Consider the following 18,937-nt stretch of genomic DNA (forward strand, 5'->3'; position numbering starts at 1 on the left):
TTTACGTGGTGATATTGTCATGATTGGCTAGGGTTCTGGGTCTCACACTGCCCACACTGGACCCTTTATCGCTGTGGCCCACTTCGTCCAGCGTTATCTCTGGATCTGCCTTGTGGATCACACTAGGAGTCACTTGCATGACAGACAATCGCTTTACATCATCTTACACCAAGTGTTATGCAGCAAAGATGAGCGAGGTCCTGATTGTGCCTGGCAGTGGATGGGCCACCATTGTGGCTACCAGCTTGCGTCAGGTCTACTGTCCTGGGTTGTACAATTTTGGGAGCAGCGGCACAAGGATGGAAATCTCCTCCTGCTCTGTAGTATGGGGTGACGGCCATGGTTCTGAGGACATGATGCGGACCGGCAGGATAGACAGGACATTGACCCTGGGGGATCTCTCCTCTCCTTCCTCACTGTATTCCTTGGTCTTCCCCCTCTGTCATTGGAGTCGTTAAGACCTGGATGATGGGAGTCTTTCCTTCTGGAAATATTGTCACATGGGCTGCGGATCTGGGTGGAAATATCTGTCTGGCGCGGCTTCATACACAAGGAGTTTCCTCCATCGGTGATGCCATCAGACAGACTGCGCGGTTTTCCAGGATTTCTGGACAGAATTGTATATGGGGTGAATCGATAATTCCACCAGGACTCAGACTCCCCCAGAGCGAGCGCCCTTCCAAATTGGCGAACAAAGTGTTGTGCCCGGGCGCTGCAGGAGATGAGCGGATGGCCATGGAGGGTTATATGTAATGGTCTGGAGTAGTTGCAGATGATGGGGGCATTATTTACTGCAACGGGCTTCAGTCTCCATCTGCCAGTGTGTGCCCAAGTCAAATTACCGCTGCCACTGCCATCCTGTGGGATAGATGCTTTTTGATGGACGCAGTCATCCAGTCTTTGGTTTCCGAGCTTTGATACAGAAATACCAATGATGTTAAGGTCTCCTGGAGCAGCAAGCAAGGCCCTTGGAGCAGCGTGCATGGCCCTCGGAGAAGCGTGCATGGCCCCTGGAGAAGCGTGCATGGCCCTCGGAGAAGCGTGCATGGCCCTTGGAGAAGCGTGCATGGCCACCGGAGCAGGATACAAGGCCCTCGGAGCAGCGTGCATGGCCCTCGGAGAAGCATGCATGGCCCCTGGAGCAGCGTGCATGGCCACCGGAGCAGGATACATGGCCCTCGGAGCAGCGTGCATGGCCCTAGGAGAAGCGTGCATGGACCCTGGAGCAGCGTGCCTGGCCCTTGGAGCAGTGTTCATGGCACCTGGAAGCTTCTGGCGCAGCGGTGAATAGCTTTGCATTTTGGAGTATTTTGACGCTTGGAGATGTCTGATGTTCTGAATATTCTGCTGTACGTCGATTCTCCGGAAATCCATTCCTAGATGAAAAACAGAGATGAAGATGATGAAACATTTCAGGCCGACCCGTTGGACAGACCCACATTGCCCTTCTGCTGTGGGAACAGCCACACATTAATCTGTAGCATGTGACCGTGCGGCTTGCGCCGGCTGGTGCAACATAACCAAAATGTTCTACAGCAGTGATCGCACGGTGCCCACCTCCATGAACACTGTGCAGAGCTCGACGTTATTCACACTGGGGTCCAGGAAGCTGAGACACGGGGTGCTGTTTGTAGGCTGCTCCCAGGACGCTGCAACATAATCCAGTGTCTAAACTTGTCCCTGCAGTACTTGTGACATGGAGGAAATCTGCACCATGAACTTTATCTGTCAGGAGAACACCAAATCTGTGATTCTAGAGAGCCACAAGATAAATAAAAAGTCCTGGTGATCGCAAGCTTCCTCCATGTAACAGGCGGCGCAGTGAGAAGCGGCACAGTGTACGCAGCGTGTGCGCAGCATGCAAACAGATCAGGCCATTTCTAGAAACATCAACTTAACCTAGCAGCTCTGGATCCCAGGACTTCCTGCCCTTTTTGTATCAATTTTGTATTCACTCGTTCCTGCAAGTGTATTAAGGTAACATTCACCCTCCGCACTTATTGTATTAAGATTGTATTCACCCTCTTGCACTTTATGCATTAAGGTTATATTCACACCGTTCTGTTATGCTTGTACTAAGGTTATATTCGCAACCTTCAGCACATGTAAAGCGATATTCACCCTCCTGCAGTTAATGTATTAAAAGGACTCTGTCATCACAGAATGACTGTTCAGGATCATTGTATTAATAGCATGTTCACACCCACCCTTTGCAGTTTTCATACTATGGTTAAATTCTCCCACCTGCACTTGTCTTATTGATATTAAATATATGTATATTTATTCATTTATTCACCCTTCTGCACTTGTTTTATGAAGCTTGTACTCACCCTCTTGCATTTGATGTATTAAAGTTATAGTCACACTATTTTATTGTGGTTGTACTGACGTTATATTCACAATCTACTGCAGTGTATTAAGGCATTATTCACCCTCCTGCCCTTGTTGTATTAAGGATATATGTTGGGAAACGGGGGGTTGGGGGGCACCCCGGTCCGCTAGCCAGAACCACATGGACAAGGGATCATACCGCCTAACGCCCGCTCTCCCGTTAACGCGGGCAGAACGCTACTCAGAAAACACAGGGTGAAGGTAAAACAGTGTGGCAATACTTTATTGAACCACCAACAGACAATAGCAAACAGAACAGTCCCAGCCAATACCCCACGATGGTGCACATTACAGAGTCTCTTCCTCCAAGTGATCCTCCGAGTCTCCACATTTGGTGGCAGTGGTGGGATATTACTCAGGCAGATAACACATAGAACAGTCCCAGCACAGTACACAAGATGGTGCACATTACAGAGTCTCACCCTACCGCTGACTCACCAGAATAATGGTAGATGTTATGTCAGAGCTTCCAGGGTCACTATTCCACCTGCGATAAACACACAGAGAGGAGGTAACGACAAGCGTAGGAATATGACCGATAACAGTCCATTCAATCCATACAAGGCCCAAAGCCAGTTGCCATGAGAGTAACCACCTCGCATATCCAAACATCTCCATGGAGCCAGGTGACCAGCGGGTCCACATCCTGGCTTTCTCCAAACATATCCATGGTTCAGCGATGGTCAATGGAGCAGATCTCTATCCTTCCAACCAGAGCCGAAAACCCCTAGGTTGTTTCCTATAGAATGATAGATCCATATCCCTCGTGATGGTGCCATGATGGCTTGGATGCAGTCTTGTCTCTCGTACATTGGGTGTTTTTCAGAGCGTCCGGCTGTGCCGCTCTCTATCTCTCTGTCTCTGAGTCTCTTTATACCCGAGGCATGTAACCTACCGTATTTTTCTGACTATAAGACACACACTTTTTCCCCCCCAAAAAAGGGGGGAAAATGGGGGGGGTGCATCTTATAGTTGGAATACAGGCTTGGTGTGGCGGCAGCAGAGGTGCGGCGGCGGCAGAGGTGCGGGGATGAGGAGGTGCAGTGAGCGGTATGGCGTGAGCGGGGTCCCTTCCACAGGTGAGGTGACGCAGCAGCCCGGTAAGCAGCAGAGCCGGGTGAATCATGGTGTTATCGGTGGTGGTGGCCATCTTCCTGAGGCCGTGCGTGCGCAGATGGAGTGCTCTGCTTCTCGGGGCTTCAGGAAAATTCCCGCAGGAGGCCGCGCGTGCGCAGATGGAGATCTCGGCGGCCATTTTCCTGAAGCCGAGAACCAAATCTGCGAACTCTGCTTCAGGAAAATGGCCGCCGCGATCTCCATCTGCGCACGCGCGGTGTTCCGCGGCCATTTTCCTGAAGACCCAGGAAGCAGAGCACTCCATCTGCGCATGCGCGGTCTTGGAAAGATGGCCGCCGCCACCAAGAAATTGGTAATTAACCCGGCTCTGCTGCTCACATTGGATACCGGGCCCCTGCGTCACCTCACCTGTGGAAGGGACCCTGCTCACGCCATACCGCTCATTATCCCCGCACCTCTGCCATCACCACACCACTGCTGCAACCCCCCCATGGACACCAGGCCGTGGCGTCGCCCACCTAAGCAGGAAGGGAGCCTGCTCAGGTGCACGCCATACCGCATCACCCCACCTCTGCCGACACCATGCCTCCTGTGACCCTGCTCTGCCACCGCCAGCCCTCAGGTAAGATACTGTAAATTCGGACAATAAGACGGACCCCCATCTTATAAAAAAAAAATTTCCTGCAATTTTCACCCCAAATTTGGGGTGCGTCTTATGGTCCGGTGCGTCTTATAAAATACGTCCGAAATATACGGTATTTTAAGATTTAACAAGTGTCCTTGAGTCCAGCATCAAGATAAGGCCGGGGTTACACTAGCATTGAATACGGACGAATGCTATGCGAGAAAACATCTCACCATTGTTAATCTATGGGGCAGCTCCCATCACTGTTTTTTTTTCTCAGGCGTATTCTGCGCGCTAGAGAAATTACAGCATGCTGCGATTGTACATGTATATCGGTCGAGTCTCACCAATGCAAGTCTATGAGTGCGAGAAAAAATTGAACACCACACGGACCATCCGTGTGACTTGCGAGAAATACGCACACGTTTTCCTCATTTCAGCCGATTGAGCCATTAAATTCAATGGGAAAAAGCAGTGAGAAATGTAAAGCCATACGGATGCATAGGCGCCAGAAAATCGCATAATCGCTTTGCAAGTGCATTACACACAGATGACCATACGGCGAACACTTGTGCGACTCTTGGCAGGGAGTCTCGGACCGATTTTCCATACGTTTAATGTGACCCCGGCCTAAGGGAAACAATGGTGATGAGATCAAGGAGCATTTATTTGCTCTGTTTGCATAGTTTTTCCTTTGCAGCTTTTGGAGTCAACAAACTGGAACCATAATACAATAGATAATTGGCATATCAGCAAACATCCCTAGTCATCAAAGATAAACGCACACTATGTTAATTGAAATATCAGCTTAGGGTACCGTCACACAGTCACACTTTGGACGCTACGACGGCACGATCCGTGACGTCGCAGCGTCGTATGATTATCGCTCCAGCGTCGTAGACTGCGGTCACACGTTGCAATCACGGCGCTGGAGCGATGCCGAAGTCCCCGGGTAACCAGGGTAAACATCGGGTTACTAAGCGCAGGGCCGCGCTTAGTAACCCGATGTTTACCCTGGTTACCAGCGTAAACGTAAAAAAAACAAACCGTACATACTCACATTCCGGTGTCTGTCCCCCGGCGTTCTGCTTCTCTCCACTGTGTAAGCAGCAGAGCCGGAAAGCACAGCGGTGACGTCAGACGTCACCGCTATGCTCGCTTTCTGGCTGGCCGGCGCTCACAGTGCAGAGAAGCAGAACGCCGGGGGACAGACACCGGAATGTAAGTATGTACAGTTTGTTTTTTTTTACTTTTACGCTGGTAACCACGGTAAACATCGGGTTACTAAGCGCGGCCCTGCGCTTAGTTACCCGATGTTTACCCTGGTTACAAGCGAACACATCGCTGGATCGCTGTCACACACAACGATCCAGCGATGTCAACGGGTGATCAAGCGACGAAAGAAAGTTCCATACGATCTGCTACGACGTACGATTCTCAGCAGGATCCCTGATCGCTGCTGCGTGTCAGACACAGCGATATCGTATGGATATCGCTGGAACGTCACGGATCGTACGGTCGTAGCGATCAAAGTGTGACTGTGTGACAGTACCCTTACAAGTCCCTATTACAGGCTTACACATGCAAAAGTCTGTTTTCTTGACCAACCAGAAATCAACACTTAAATCCAAAAGCCAACACACAGGTAAAAAGTCAGTTCTTCTTGGTTTGCTAAATATAGTCATCTGGGTAATTAAGATATAATCTGGTTTCTTCACATTGCTCCCCCATCTTAATTAGCCAGATGTCATAGGATTCCGATCATCTTTCTCTACTTATGGGGAACAGTCCACAACATGTCTTTAAGCACAGTCACAAATGTAAGAGGTCTCACCTTTATGACACAAAACATTCTATCATCCAGTTCCCTCAGAGCATATTCCGTATCTTCCTTGCAAAATAAACTCCACATGTAATTGAAAGGTAACAACTGGTATCCATTGTGTCCTCACGTGACTTCCTCCACATTCCGTAGTTCCTGGATTAAATTCCATTCAATCCGTTGAAGCTGGCACATCTCCTGTAGTTTCCGTTTGCTGTTGGGGTCATATATCCACTCTTGTCTTCTTCCTAAGGCCGAGTTTGTGAGGTTGGACATAGTAGCATTCGAAACCTGCTGTGCATGCCACATCAGTGGTGTGCTGGGTATGTCTGTATACCTCCCGGTTGTGGAGCCCTGGACGGTGTGTGAGAACACGTCCCTTGCAGCTCCCCCGGTTCCGCTGGGCTGAGTAGTATCCCACGGGGTTCAGCAGGCGCCCAAGTCTGCTAGCCAGAACTGCATGGACCAGGGATCATCCTGCCTAACGCCTGCTCTCCTGTTACGTGGTCAGAACGCTACTCAAACCTCCAAACATATCCATGGTTCAGCGATGATCAATGGAGCAGATCTGAATCATTCCTGCCGGAGCCGAAAACCCCTAGGTTGTTTTCTATAGCATGATAGATCCATATCCCTCGTGATGGTGCCATAATGGATTAGCTGCAGTCCTGTCTCTCGTCCGTTGAGAGTTTTGCAGAATGTACGGCTGTGCCGCTCTCTCTTTAGAGTCTTTTTATACCCAAGGCATGTAACCTAATTTTAGATTTACCCAATGTCCTTCAGTCCAACATCAAGACAATGGTGATGAGATCAAGTAGCATTACTTGATTATTTACTGTTTGCTTAGTTTTTCCCTTGCAGCTTTCGGAGTCAACAAACTGGCTCCATAATACAATACATAATTAGCATATCAGCAAACATACCTACTTGTAGAAGGGAAGTGCCCCAAAATGTTCATGTTTATATAGAGTATAGAGATGTGTATAGTGCATGTTTTTGTGTGTGTATATGTATATATATATATATATATATATATATATATATATATATATATATATATATATATATATATATAAATTCTTCAACACACCCCTTCTCCAGCATGCTGTCGGCCATGTGCTGGTAAAACAGGTTTAATCAGGATGGAGGAATGTACCTTTGCCAGTGGACAATACACTAGTGACATTCAATCCACAATACACTGGTGAGATCATCCCCCATACCTGGGGCTGGACACTCCTCTTTTTTGGTTGACTTACAGTTATATGAAAAATGTTTGGGCACCCCTATTAATCTTAAGCTTAATGTTTTATAAAAATTGGTTTTTTTGCAACAGCTATTTCAGTTTCATATATCTAATAACTGTTGGACACAGTAATGTTTCTGCCTTGAAATGACGTTTATTGTACTAACAGAAAATGTGCAATCTGCATTCAAACAAAATTTGACAGGTGCATAAGTATGGGCACCTCACCAGAAAAGTGACATTAATATTTAGTAGATCCTCCTTTTGCAAAAATAACAGCCTCTAGTCGCTTCCTGTAGCTTTTAATGAGTTCCTGGATCCTGGATGAAGGTATTTTGACCATTCCTCTTTACAAAACAATTCCAGTTCAGTTAAGTGATGGTCACCGAGCATGGACAGCCCTCTTCAAATGATTCCTGGTACAATAACGTCAGCAGTTCTTCGTTGTTTGATGGCTTGTGACTATCCATCTTCCTCCTGATTACATTCCAGAGGTTTTCAGTGGGGTTCAGGTCTGGAGATTGGGCGGCCATGACAGGGATTTGATGTGGTGGTCTCTTAATTTTTCCAGAGCTGTAAATGTATGTAATAGACTGTAGACTTGTGTGTTTAATAAATATCCTTTATTGATACACTGCTTTGTCTCAGTTATTATATAATATAAGGAAAAGATAACGTTAAGACTAAGTGGATATTAATAGTCAAGTTCGGCTTTTGGTCCAGAGCTCTGAGTGGAGCCGGGGGTCACGGTTGACCCACAAGTATTGGATAAAGACTGTCTTAAATTGTATATATGTTGTTTTTTGTTTAATTCTAACAGTTTTACATTGACAGGTGCCGCCATGGTCGGGGACGACCATATTTTAGGAAGAATGAGTGTAAGGAGGTGGCGGGGACCCTCACCTGCCTTCTCTCTCATGAACACTGAACACAAGTGTCACGTTCGGCACCCTGATGTTTTATCAATGGTAATGTGTGGTTCATTAATGTGTGTTATGTATTGTAATGTGGTGTACTTGACATGTTTAGGATTAGAGATAGAAGTTAGCATAGAGTAATGGTGGTGTTAGAATAGAGGGGGGCACATTAGAGAATAGAGTTGGTTGGATACAGGAAGCATAGGGGTTAAGCAAATGGGAGGAGCTATAGCGCAGAGCAGAGAGGTATAGGATGGGGATTGCTGATTAGAGGCTGAAGCCTAGGCAGCCTTGCCCAGGGCAAGATGTAGCAGTGAGAGTGAACAGTTTGACAGCCAAGGGGATAGAGCTGCTATGACAGTAGGGGGCCCCAGGCTGTAGCTTGTGCAGGCAGGCATCATCTTAGGAAGGACCGACCCAAAGAGGATAGGGGTCTATGACCAGGTCAGGAGTAGTTGCGAAGGTGTTCCTGGCACCATTCCCAATTGGAAGCGGACAAGGGGACAGCAGAGAGCTGGTGCCGAAGAAAGCATGGACAGAACAGAGTTTTTCTAGAATTGTCAGCGAATACCAGGAGGTACGGCCCGTTGCCACGACTACCATCCTGGCTGCCTTACACAGGGACGCCGATGCTACAGACTGCAACACAACCCCAAAGCATGATTGAGAGACCACCATGCTTAATGGTTGGCTAGATGTTCTTTTCCTGAAATTCTGTGCCCTTTTTTTCTCCACACATTTCATTCGTTAACATGCGCCCCTAACAGCGGCAGATGGAATCATGATCCACTCGCGGCTGTTAACATGGTAAATGCTGCTGTCAATCTCGGATAGTGGCATTTAACATGCTGCGCTGGAAGTGCGTCACTAACCCCGCCCATCAGGGTCCCTTTCACATGATAGCTGGGTGCCGATGGGTTGACATGACAACTGGGGGTCTGCCTGTCGATGATCTGCTATGAGCACCACCCTGTGTCCGGCGTTCACTGCAGATGCTGATTTTTGCTGCACAGGGCTGAAGTAGAAGCTCTATGTACAGCACCAGCAATCAGAAGATCACAGCTTCAAGTCACTTAAGTGGACTATTGAAGACCGTAAAAAACAGAAAAAAAGTTTTAACAAATATTTGAAAAATTAAATTGCTCCATTCAAAATAAAACAATAAAAAAAAAATCACATATTTGGTATCGCCGCGTTTAGAAATGTTTGATCTATCAAAATATAAAAAGAATTAATCCCGTTGGTGAATGGCATAACAAGAGGAAAAGACCAGAAATATGTGCTTTTAGTTTCTCCAAACATTGCAATAAAATACAACAACAGGTGTTCAAAGCATGGTATCTACCCCAAAATGGCATCAATAAAAACATCAGCTCGGATACAAAAAATAAGTGTGTGTGTGTGTGTGTGTGTGTGTGTGTGTATACTGCTCAAAAAAATAAAGGGAACACTAAAATCCCACATCCTAGATATCACTGAATGAATTATTCCAGTGGTAAATCTTTATTCTTTACATAGTGGAATGTGTTGAGAACAATAAAACCTAAAAATGATCAACATAAATCACAACTAATATCCCACTAAGGTCTGGAGTTGGAATGATGCTCAAAATCAAAGTGGAGAATGAAGTTACAGGCTGATCCAACTTCAGTGGAAATGCCTCATGACAAGGAGATGATGCTCAGTATTGTGTGTGGCCTCCACATGCCTGTATGACCTCCCTACAACGCCTGGACATGCTCCTGATGAGGCAGCGGATGGTCTCTAGAGGGATCTCCTCCCAGACCTGGACTAAAGCATCCGCCAACTCCTGGACAGTCTGTGGTGCAACGTGACGGTGGATGGAGCGAGACATGATGTCCCAGATGTGTTCAATCGGAATCAGGTCTGGGGAACGGGCAGCCAGTCCATAGCTTCAATGCCTTCATCTTGCAGGAACTGCTGACACACTCCAGCCACACGAGGTCTGGCATTGTCCTGCATTAGGAGGAACCCGGGGCCAACCGCACCAGCATATGGTCTCACAAGAGGTCTGAGGATCTCATCTCTGTACCTAGTGGCGGTCAGGCTACATCTGGCGAGCACATAGAGGGCTGTGCGGCCCTTCAAAGAGATGCCACCCCACACCATTACTGACCCACTGCCAAACGGGTAATGCTGAAGGATGTTGCAGGCAGCAGATCGCTCTCCACGGCGTCTCCAGACTCTGTCACATGCACAGTGTGAACCGGCTTTCATCTGTGAAGAGCACAGGGCGCCAGTGGAGAATTTGCCAATCCTAGTGATCTGTGGGAAATGCCAAGCACCCTGCACGGTGTTGGGCTGTGAGCACAACCCCTATCTGTGGACGTCGGGCACTCAGACCATCCTCATGGAGTCGGTTTCTAACAGTTTGTGCAGGCACATGCACATTTGTGGCCTGCTGGAGGTCATTTTGCAGGGCTCTGGCAGTGCTCCTCCTGTTCCTTCTTGCACAAAGGCGGAGGTAGCAGTCTTGCTGCTGGGTTGTTGCCATTTTATAGCCCCCTCCACGTTTCCTGGTGTACTGGCCTGTCTCCTGGTAGCGCCTCCAGCCTCTGGCCACTACGCTGACAGACATAGCAAACCTTCTTGCCATAGCTCGCATTGATGTGCCATCCTGGATGAGCTGCACTACCTGAGCCACCTGTGTGGGTAGTAGAGTCCATCTCATGCTACCACGAGTGTGAAAGCACAACCAACATTCAAAAGTGACCAAAACATCAGCCAGAAAGCATTGGTACTGAGATGTGGTCTGTGGTCCCCACCTGCAGAACCACTCCTTTATTGAGGGTGTCTTGATAATTGCCAATAATTTCCATGTGTTGTCTATTCCATTTGCACAACAGCATGTGAAATTGATTGTCAATCAGTGTTGCTTCCTAAGTGGACAGTTTGATTTCACAGAAGTTTGATTTACTTGGTAGTTATATTCTGTTGTTTACATGTTCCCTTTATTGTTTTGAGCAGTGTATTTTACTCCAAAAGGTAGGCAGTGTTTTACAAAAGTGTAAAAAAAAATTAGAAAATAATCTTTATTTTTATATAGCGCCAACATATTCCGCAGCGCTTTACAGACATTATCATGTCATGTCCTTGCCTGAGGAGGTGGTGATGGCGAACTCAGTCGAGGGGTTCAAGAGAGGCCTGGATGTCTTCCTGGAGCAGAACAATATTGTATCATACAATTATTAGGTTCTGTAGAAGGACGTAGATCTGAGGATTTATTATGATGGAATATAGGCTGAACTGGATGGACAAATGTCTTTTTTCGGCCTTACTAACTATGTTACTATGTTACTATGAGACAAGTATATATGTACAGAACGATTACAAATAAAAAGGGATTAACGGAAGAAAATAGACTTACAGTTCTTTCATATCATAGCTGACCATGTGGCTGGAGGGGGAGGGGCTATACATCAAGAAGCATTACAGATGAGACCTCACTAGGAGGCTGAATACTCCCTGTAAATGTGCAATTGTCACGTATCCGCTCTCAGCACGCGAATTGGGGTTGCGTCTGCAAGGGTTAATCTATCTCCCCTCTCTTAGTCCAGCATTCAACCTCTGTCCTATGCTGTAATGGGAGCATAAATAACACACCAGCCAGGCCACACACCCCTGTTGTGAATTCTGCTCTTGGGCTCCCTCCGGTGGTTATAAGTGGTAGTGCTGCTGTCTTCAATCACAGCATTTCATCAGGTGGGCCCACTTAATGCATTTCTCTGGGCTATTTAGTTTTGTTCCACCCTTTAGTCAGTGCCAGTTGTCCATTGTTTTTGGAGGATTCACATCTCTGCCTGGTCTGTCCTTCTTTGCAGTTCATTTCTACAAAGATAAGTTCTGGTTTTGTTTTTGCAGTCCACATGCTGTGGCTTTATAGTTCATGTGCATTTTTATGTTTTGTCTTGTCCAGCTTGGTCTGTATAAGGACTTGCTCATCCAAGCTGGTATCTCTGGAGATGCAGATATACCCTCTATATCTTTAGTTAGATGTGAAGATTTTGTATTTTCTGTGGTGGATATTTTCTAGTATTTTAATACTGACCGCATAGTACTCTGTCCTATCTTTTCTATCTAGCTAGAATGGCCTCCTTTGCTAAATCCTGATTTCAGTCTGTGTATGTTAATTCCCTCTCCTCTCACAGTCAATATTTGTGGGGGGCTGTCTATCCTTTGGGGATTTTCTCTGAGGCAAGATAGTTTTCCCTTTTCTATCTTTAAGGGTATTTAGTCCTCCGGCTGTGACGAGGTGTCTAGGGAGTGTCAGGAACATCCCACAGCTACTTCTAGTTGCGGTGTTAAGTTCAGGGTCCGCGGTCAGTACAGGTACCACCTTCTCCAGGGTACGTCTCATGCTGCTCCTAGGCCACCAGATCATAACAGTACAACTGGCCCACAATGAATTAATTGCTTCTCAAAAGAAGGGAAGTTCTGAGCCATTTTTTTTTTCTGTAGTCTGTGGTGTCTTTTTTGTTCCCTCTTTACCTCTGGGTGGCTCAGGAGTTTGGCGCTGACATGGATGTTCAGGGACTTGCTTCTCGTGTGGATCAGCTTGCTGCTAGAGTACAGGGTATTTCCGATTATATCGTTCAGACTCCGGTTTTAGAGCCTAGAATTCCAACTCCTGATTTGTTTTTTGGGGATAGGTCCAAATTTTTGAGCTTTAAAAATAACTGTAAACTGTTTTTTGCTCTGAAACTACGTTCCTCTGGTGATCCCATACAGCAGGTTAAAATTGTCATTTCTCTGCTGCGCGGCGATCCTCAGGATTGGGCATTTTCCCTGGAATCTGGGAATCCGGCTTTGCTTAATGTAGACACCTTTTTTCAGGCGCTAGGGTTATTGTATGATGAACCTAATTCAGTGGATCATGCTGAGAAGACCTTGTTGGCCCTGTGTCAGGGTCAAGAAGCGGCAGAATCTTATTGCCAGAAATTTAGAAAATGGTCTGTGCTTACTAAATGGAATGAGGAGGCCTTGGCTGCAATTTTCAGAAAGGGTCTTTCTGAGTCCGTTAAAGATGTTATGGTGGGGTTCCCCACGCCTGCTGGTCTGAGTGATTCTATGTCTCTGGCCATTCAGATTGATCGGCGCTTGCGCGAGCGCAGAGTTGTGCACACTATGGCGTAGTCCTTCGAGCGGAGTACTGAGCCTATGCAGTGTGATAGGATTGTGTCTAGAGCTGAACGACAAGGATTCAGACGTCAGAATAGGTTGTGTTTTTACTGCGGCGATTCTGCTCATGTTATTTCTGATTGTCCTAAGCGTACCAAGAGAATCGCTAGTTCCGTTACCATCAGTACTGTACAACCTAAATTTCTGCTATCTGTGACCCTGATCTGCTCATTATCGTCATTTTCTGTCATGGCATTTGTGGATTCAGGCGCCGTTTTGAACTTAATGGACTTAGAATTTGCCAAACGTTGTGGTTTCCCCTTACAGCCTTTGCAGAACCCTATTCCTTTGAGGGGTATTGATGCTACACCGTTGGCTAAAAATAAACCTCAGTTTTGGACACAGCTGACCATGTGTATGGCGCCAGCCCATCAGGAAGATTGTCGCTTTCTGGTGTTGCAGAATTTGCATGATGCTATTGTGCTGGGTTTCCCATGGTTACAGGTACATAATCCGGTGTTAGATTGGAAATCTATGTCTATGTCTGTGACTAGTTGGGGTTGTCAGGGGGTTCATGGTGACATTCCTTTGATGTCAATTTCCTCTTCCCCTTCTTCCGAAATTCCTGAGTTTTTGTCAGATTTCCAGGATGTATTCGATGAGCCCAAGTCCAGTTCCCTTCCACCGCATAGGGACTGTGATTGTGCTATTGACTTGGTTCCAGGCTGTAAATTCCCTAAAGGCCGACTTTTCAACCTGTCTGTGCCAGGACATGCCGCCATGCGGAGTTATGTTAAGGAGTCTTTGGAGAAGGGGCATATTCGGCCATCTTCTTCACCTTTGGGAGCAGGTTTTTTCTTTGTTGCCAAGAAGGATGGCTCCTTGAGACCCTGTATTATCGCCTCTTGAATAAGATCACGGTCAAATTCCAATACCCTTTGCCTTTGCTTTCTGATTTGTTTGCTAGGATTAAGGGGGCTAGTTGATTTACTAAGATTGACCTTCGAGGGGCATATAATCTTGTTCGTATTAAGCAGGGTGACGAATGGAAAACTGCGTTTAATACGCCCGAAGGCCATTTTGAATACCTTGTGATGCCATTCGAACTCTCTAATGCTCCATCTGTGTTTCAGTCCTCCATGCATGATATCTTTCGGAGTTATCTTGATAAATTCATGATTGTATATTTGGATGATATTTTGATTTTTTCCGATGATTGGGAATCTCATGTGAAACAGGTCAGGATGGTATTTCAGATCCTTCGTGATAATGCTTTATTTGTGAAGGGGTCTAAGTGCCTCTTTGGAGTGCAGAAGGTTTCTTTTTTGGGCTTCATTTTTTTCTCCATCATCTATAGAAATGGATCCAGTTAAGGTTCAGGCCATTCATGATTGGATTCAGCCCACATCCGTGAAGAGCCTTCAGAAATTTTTGGGCTTTGCTAATTTTTATCGCCGTTTCATTGCCAACTTCTCCAGTGTGGTTAAACCCCTGACCGATTTGACGAAGAAAGGCGCTGATGTGACGAATTGGTCCTCTGCGGCGGTTTCTGCCTTTCAGGAGCTTAAACGCCGATTTACTTCTGCCCCTGTTATACGTCAGCCGGATGTTTCTCTTCCATTTCAGGTTGAGGTTGATGCTTCTGAGATTGGGGCAGGGGCCGTTTTTTCTCAGAGGAATTCTGATGGTTCCTTGATGAAACCGTGTGCCTTCTTTTCTCGAAAGTTTTCGCCTGCAGAACGCAATTATGATGTCGGCAATCGTGAGTTGTTGACTATGAAGTGGGCATTTGAGGAGTGGCGACATTGGCTTGAGGGGGCCAAGCACCGTATTGTGGTCTTGACCGATCATAAGAATCTGATTTACCTCGAGTCTGCCAAGCGGTTGAATCCTAGACAGGCTCGATGGTCCCTGTTTTTCTCTTGTTTTGATTTTGTGGTCTCGTATCTTCCGGGTTCTAAGAATGTTAAGGCGGATGCCCTCTCTAGGAGCTTTTTGCCTGATTCTCCTGCGGTCCTTGAGCCGGTCGGTATTCTGAAGGGGTGATTCTTTCTGCCATCTCCCCTGATTTACGACGGGCTCTTCAGGAATTTCAGGCTGATAAGCCGGACCGCTGTCCAGTGGGGAAACTGTTTGTTCCTGATAGATGGACTAGTAAAGTGATTTCTGAGGTTCATTGTTCTGTGTTGGCTGGCCATCCTGGGATTTTTGGTACCAGAGAATTGGTTGGTAGGTCCTTTTGGTGGCCTTCTTTGTCACGGGATGTGCGTTCTTTTGTGCAGTCCTGTGGGACTTGTGCCCGGGCTAAGCCTTGCTGTTCCCGCGCTAGTGGGTTGCTTTTGCCTCTGCCGGTCCCTGAGAGGCCTTGGACGCATATTTCTATGGATTTTATTTCAGATCTTCCAGTTTCCCAGAGGATGTCGGTTATCTGGGTGGTTTGTGACCGGTTTTCTAAGATGGTTCATTTGGTACCTTTGCCTAAATTGCCTTCCTCTTCTGATTTGGTTCCGTTGTTTTTTCAGCATGTGGTTCGTTTGCATGGTATTCCGGAGAATATTGTGTCCGACAGAGGTTCCCAGTTTGTCTCTAGGTTTTGGCGAGCCTTTTGTGCTAGGCTGGGCATTGATTTGTCTTTTTCTTCCGCATTTCATCCTCAGACAAATGGCCAAACCGAGCGAACTAATCAGACTTTGGAAACTTATTTGAGAGGCTTTGTTTCTGCTGATCAGGATGATTGGGTGGCTTTCTAGCCATTGGCCGAGTTTGCCCTTAATAATCGGGCTAGTTCTGGGGTGGATTCTGTGGTTGACAGGTTGCGGCAGATTTGGGCTCATGTGGTGGACAATTTGGTGTTGTCTCAGGAGGAGGCTCAGCGTTTTGCTAACCGTCATCGGTGTGTTGGTTCCCGGCTTCGGGTTGGGGATCTGGTCTGGTTGTCTTCTCGTCATGTTCCTATGAAGGTTTCTTCCCCTAAGTTCAAGCCTCGGTTTATTGGCCCTTATAGGATTTCTGAGATTAATCCTGTGTCTTTTCGTTTGGCCCTTCCAGCCTCTTTTTCCATCCATAATGTTTTTCATAGATCTTTGTTGCGGAAATATGTGGTGCCTGTTGTCCCCTCTGTTGATCCTCCTGCCCCGGTGTTGATTGATGGGGAGTTGGAGTATGTGGTGAAGATTTTGGATTCTCGTTTTTCGAGGCGGAGGCTTCAGTATCTTGTCAAATGGAAGGGTTATGGCCAGGAGGATAATTCTTGGGTTGTTGCCTCCGATGTTCATGCTGACTATTTGGTTCGCGCCTTTCATTTGGCTCGTCCTGATCGGCCTGGGGGCTCTGGTGAGGGTTCGGTGACCCCTCCTCAAGGGGGGGGTACTGTTGTGAATTCTGCTCTTGGGCTCCCTCCGGTGGTTATAAGTGGTAGCGCTGCTGTCTTCAATCACAGCATTTCATCAGGTGGGCCCACTTAAGGCTACGTTCACATTTGCGGCCAGCGCCGCAGCGTCGGGCGCCGCAGCGGCGCCGCATGCGTCATGCGCCCCTATATTTAACATGGGGGCGCATGGACATGCGGCGCACTTGCGTTTTGCGCCGCATGCGTCGCTGCGGCGCCCGCGTCGGGGCGCAGAGGACGCAGCAAGTTGCATTTTTGCTGCGTCCAAATTCAATGAAAAAAACGACGCATGCGGCGCAAAACGCAGCGTTGTGCATGCGTTTTGCTGCGTTTTTGTTTGCGTTGTGCGCTGCGGCGCCGACGCTGCGGCGCACAACGCAAATGTGAACGTAGCCTAATGCATTTCTCTGGGCTATTTAGTTTTGTTCCACCCTTTAGTCAGTGCCAGTTGTCCATTGTTTTTGGAGGATTCACATCTCTGCCTGGTCTGTCCTTCTTTGCAGTTCATTTCTACAAAGGTAAGTTCTGGTTTTGTTTTTGCAGTCCACATGCTGTGGCTTTATAGTTCAAGTGCATTTCTATGTTTTGTCTTGTCCAGCTTGGTCTGTATAAGGACTTGCTCATCCAAGCTGGTATCTCTGGAGATGCAGATATACCCTCTATATCTTTAGTTACATGTGGAGATTTTGTATTTTCTGTGGTGGATATTTTCTAGTATTTTAATACTGACCGCATAGTACTCTGTCCTATCTTTTCTATCTAGCTAGAATGGCCTCCTTTGCTAAATCCTGATTTCAGTCTGTGTATGTTAATTCCCTCTCCTCTCACAGTCAATATTTGTGGGGGGCTGTCTATCCTTTGGGGATTTTCTCTGAGGCAAGATAGTTTTCCCTTTTCTATGTTTAGGGGTATTTAGTCCTCCGGCTGTGACGAGGTGTCTAGGGAGTGTCAGGAACATCCCACGGCTACTTCTAGTTGCGGTGTTAAGTTCAGGGTCCGCGGTCAGTACAGGTACCACCTTCTCCAGGGTACGTCTCATGCTGCTCCTAGGCCACCAGATCATAACACCCCCCTCATACACGCTGCCACCACTCACCAAACACACGGGCGATGAGTCCCGGAAATATTACTACTACTGTTTGCCAATCATAAGGACCACACAGTTAAAGGCTATGGATTCTTTAGAACATAAGAGGTTCAACTTGTTAAAGTTTTATGCTTTAATACAAAAAAAATTCACTGCTTACAGTAAAGAAAAGGGTATAAAAATATGGTAATAAAGACACACAAGTATGCAAAAGTTATAAAAATAAACAGGAGAAAACTTACAGAAAATAGCCAACTTTGTAGTCTGCTTTCTGCTCCCTGAGGGTAGGATGAACATGGACTAGAACACATCAGCTAGGCTGACCCCCAATATGTGAACACGATTCTATGTATACAGGCCTGATTTATAGTGTCACTCTGGAGGTCAAATTTCGAGACCAGCCTCTCAGGTAAATATTATACTTACTTGTTTTTGATTGGACCAGGCCGCTCCCCCAATGAATATATTATTTCCTCTGAGATTCCCTGTGTAAGTTTCTCACAGATAGACAGTGTCAGGCTGTAATTGACATCTCTCTTCAAAGAGCCGAAGGTGTGAAGTGTTTCCCTTTCTTCTTGGTTCCCAGCACAACCCCCCTGGTGAGATTTTGAGACAGTAGACTGGATTCTCAGATACATGTTGTGACCTTTGTGAGACCTGCAGCCTTCAGGACAGATGTTATATTACTGCTGGTCACACATATAGACCTGTACATATTTCGCTACAATATATATATATTTTTTTTTTTTCACCACAATCCCCTTTTCCAAAGTTATGGAAAACCATCTCTAGACATATCTCGCCGTATGAACCTCGTAGAACGACGACACAATTATCATTATGCTCACCACAACATGGGGGTTCATTTAAGTATAAACACGAGGTAGATATATGACCTGCTTAAGCAGCTGCTAGGCGCTGCGCCTAGAAAACGCACCGGCGTGTAGCCCTATTGTCGCACATCCCAAATATATAACTTTCATATCTCCTTCCTGAGGGAGGGGGGAAAAGAGTGGCTTAGAATTTCACTGTGCTGACAAGCAGAATGAAGGGGGATCAGCGAGCCCACAGCGTATGTCTGCCATAGGGCTTTGTTTTTGTATCAGCAAGTGCAGTTGGCGAGAAATGGGGGGGGTTGAATCTGCAGCGTGTGTGTGTGTCATGATAATGGGAATATGCCATGTATGAGTTCGCCCTAAAAGTTCCATGGCTTCCAGAAACGCTGTGGGCCTTTCCAACCCCACC

At 46.7% G+C, this 18,937-nt stretch overlaps 1 protein-coding gene across 1 annotated transcript; it reads right to left on the minus strand.

Moving 5' to 3' along the window:
* Nucleotides 1-237: 237 nt before the first annotated feature.
* On the minus strand, nt 238-6,834 carry LOC143775187 (uncharacterized). Its single transcript, XM_077263028.1, has 2 exons — nt 5,928-6,834; nt 238-1,376 (listed from the first exon to the last, which is right to left on the minus strand). The coding sequence occupies exon 2, from the start codon at nt 1,372-1,374 to the stop codon at nt 238-240; it is 1,137 nt and encodes a 378-aa protein (XP_077119143.1). The 5' UTR covers nt 1,375-1,376; nt 5,928-6,834.
* Nucleotides 6,835-18,937: the final 12,103 nt, after the last annotated feature.

Source organism: Ranitomeya variabilis, chromosome 5 (assembly GCF_051348905.1).
Source record: "Ranitomeya variabilis isolate aRanVar5 chromosome 5, aRanVar5.hap1, whole genome shotgun sequence".
In the NCBI taxonomy this organism is placed as follows: Eukaryota; Metazoa; Chordata; class Amphibia; order Anura; family Dendrobatidae; genus Ranitomeya; species Ranitomeya variabilis.

Bases quoted from the DNA above. Each gene is read 5' to 3' on its own strand.
- LOC143775187 (XM_077263028.1), bottom strand. From the start codon at position 1,374: ATGGATTTCCGGAGAATCGACGTACAGCAGAATATTCAGAACATCAGA.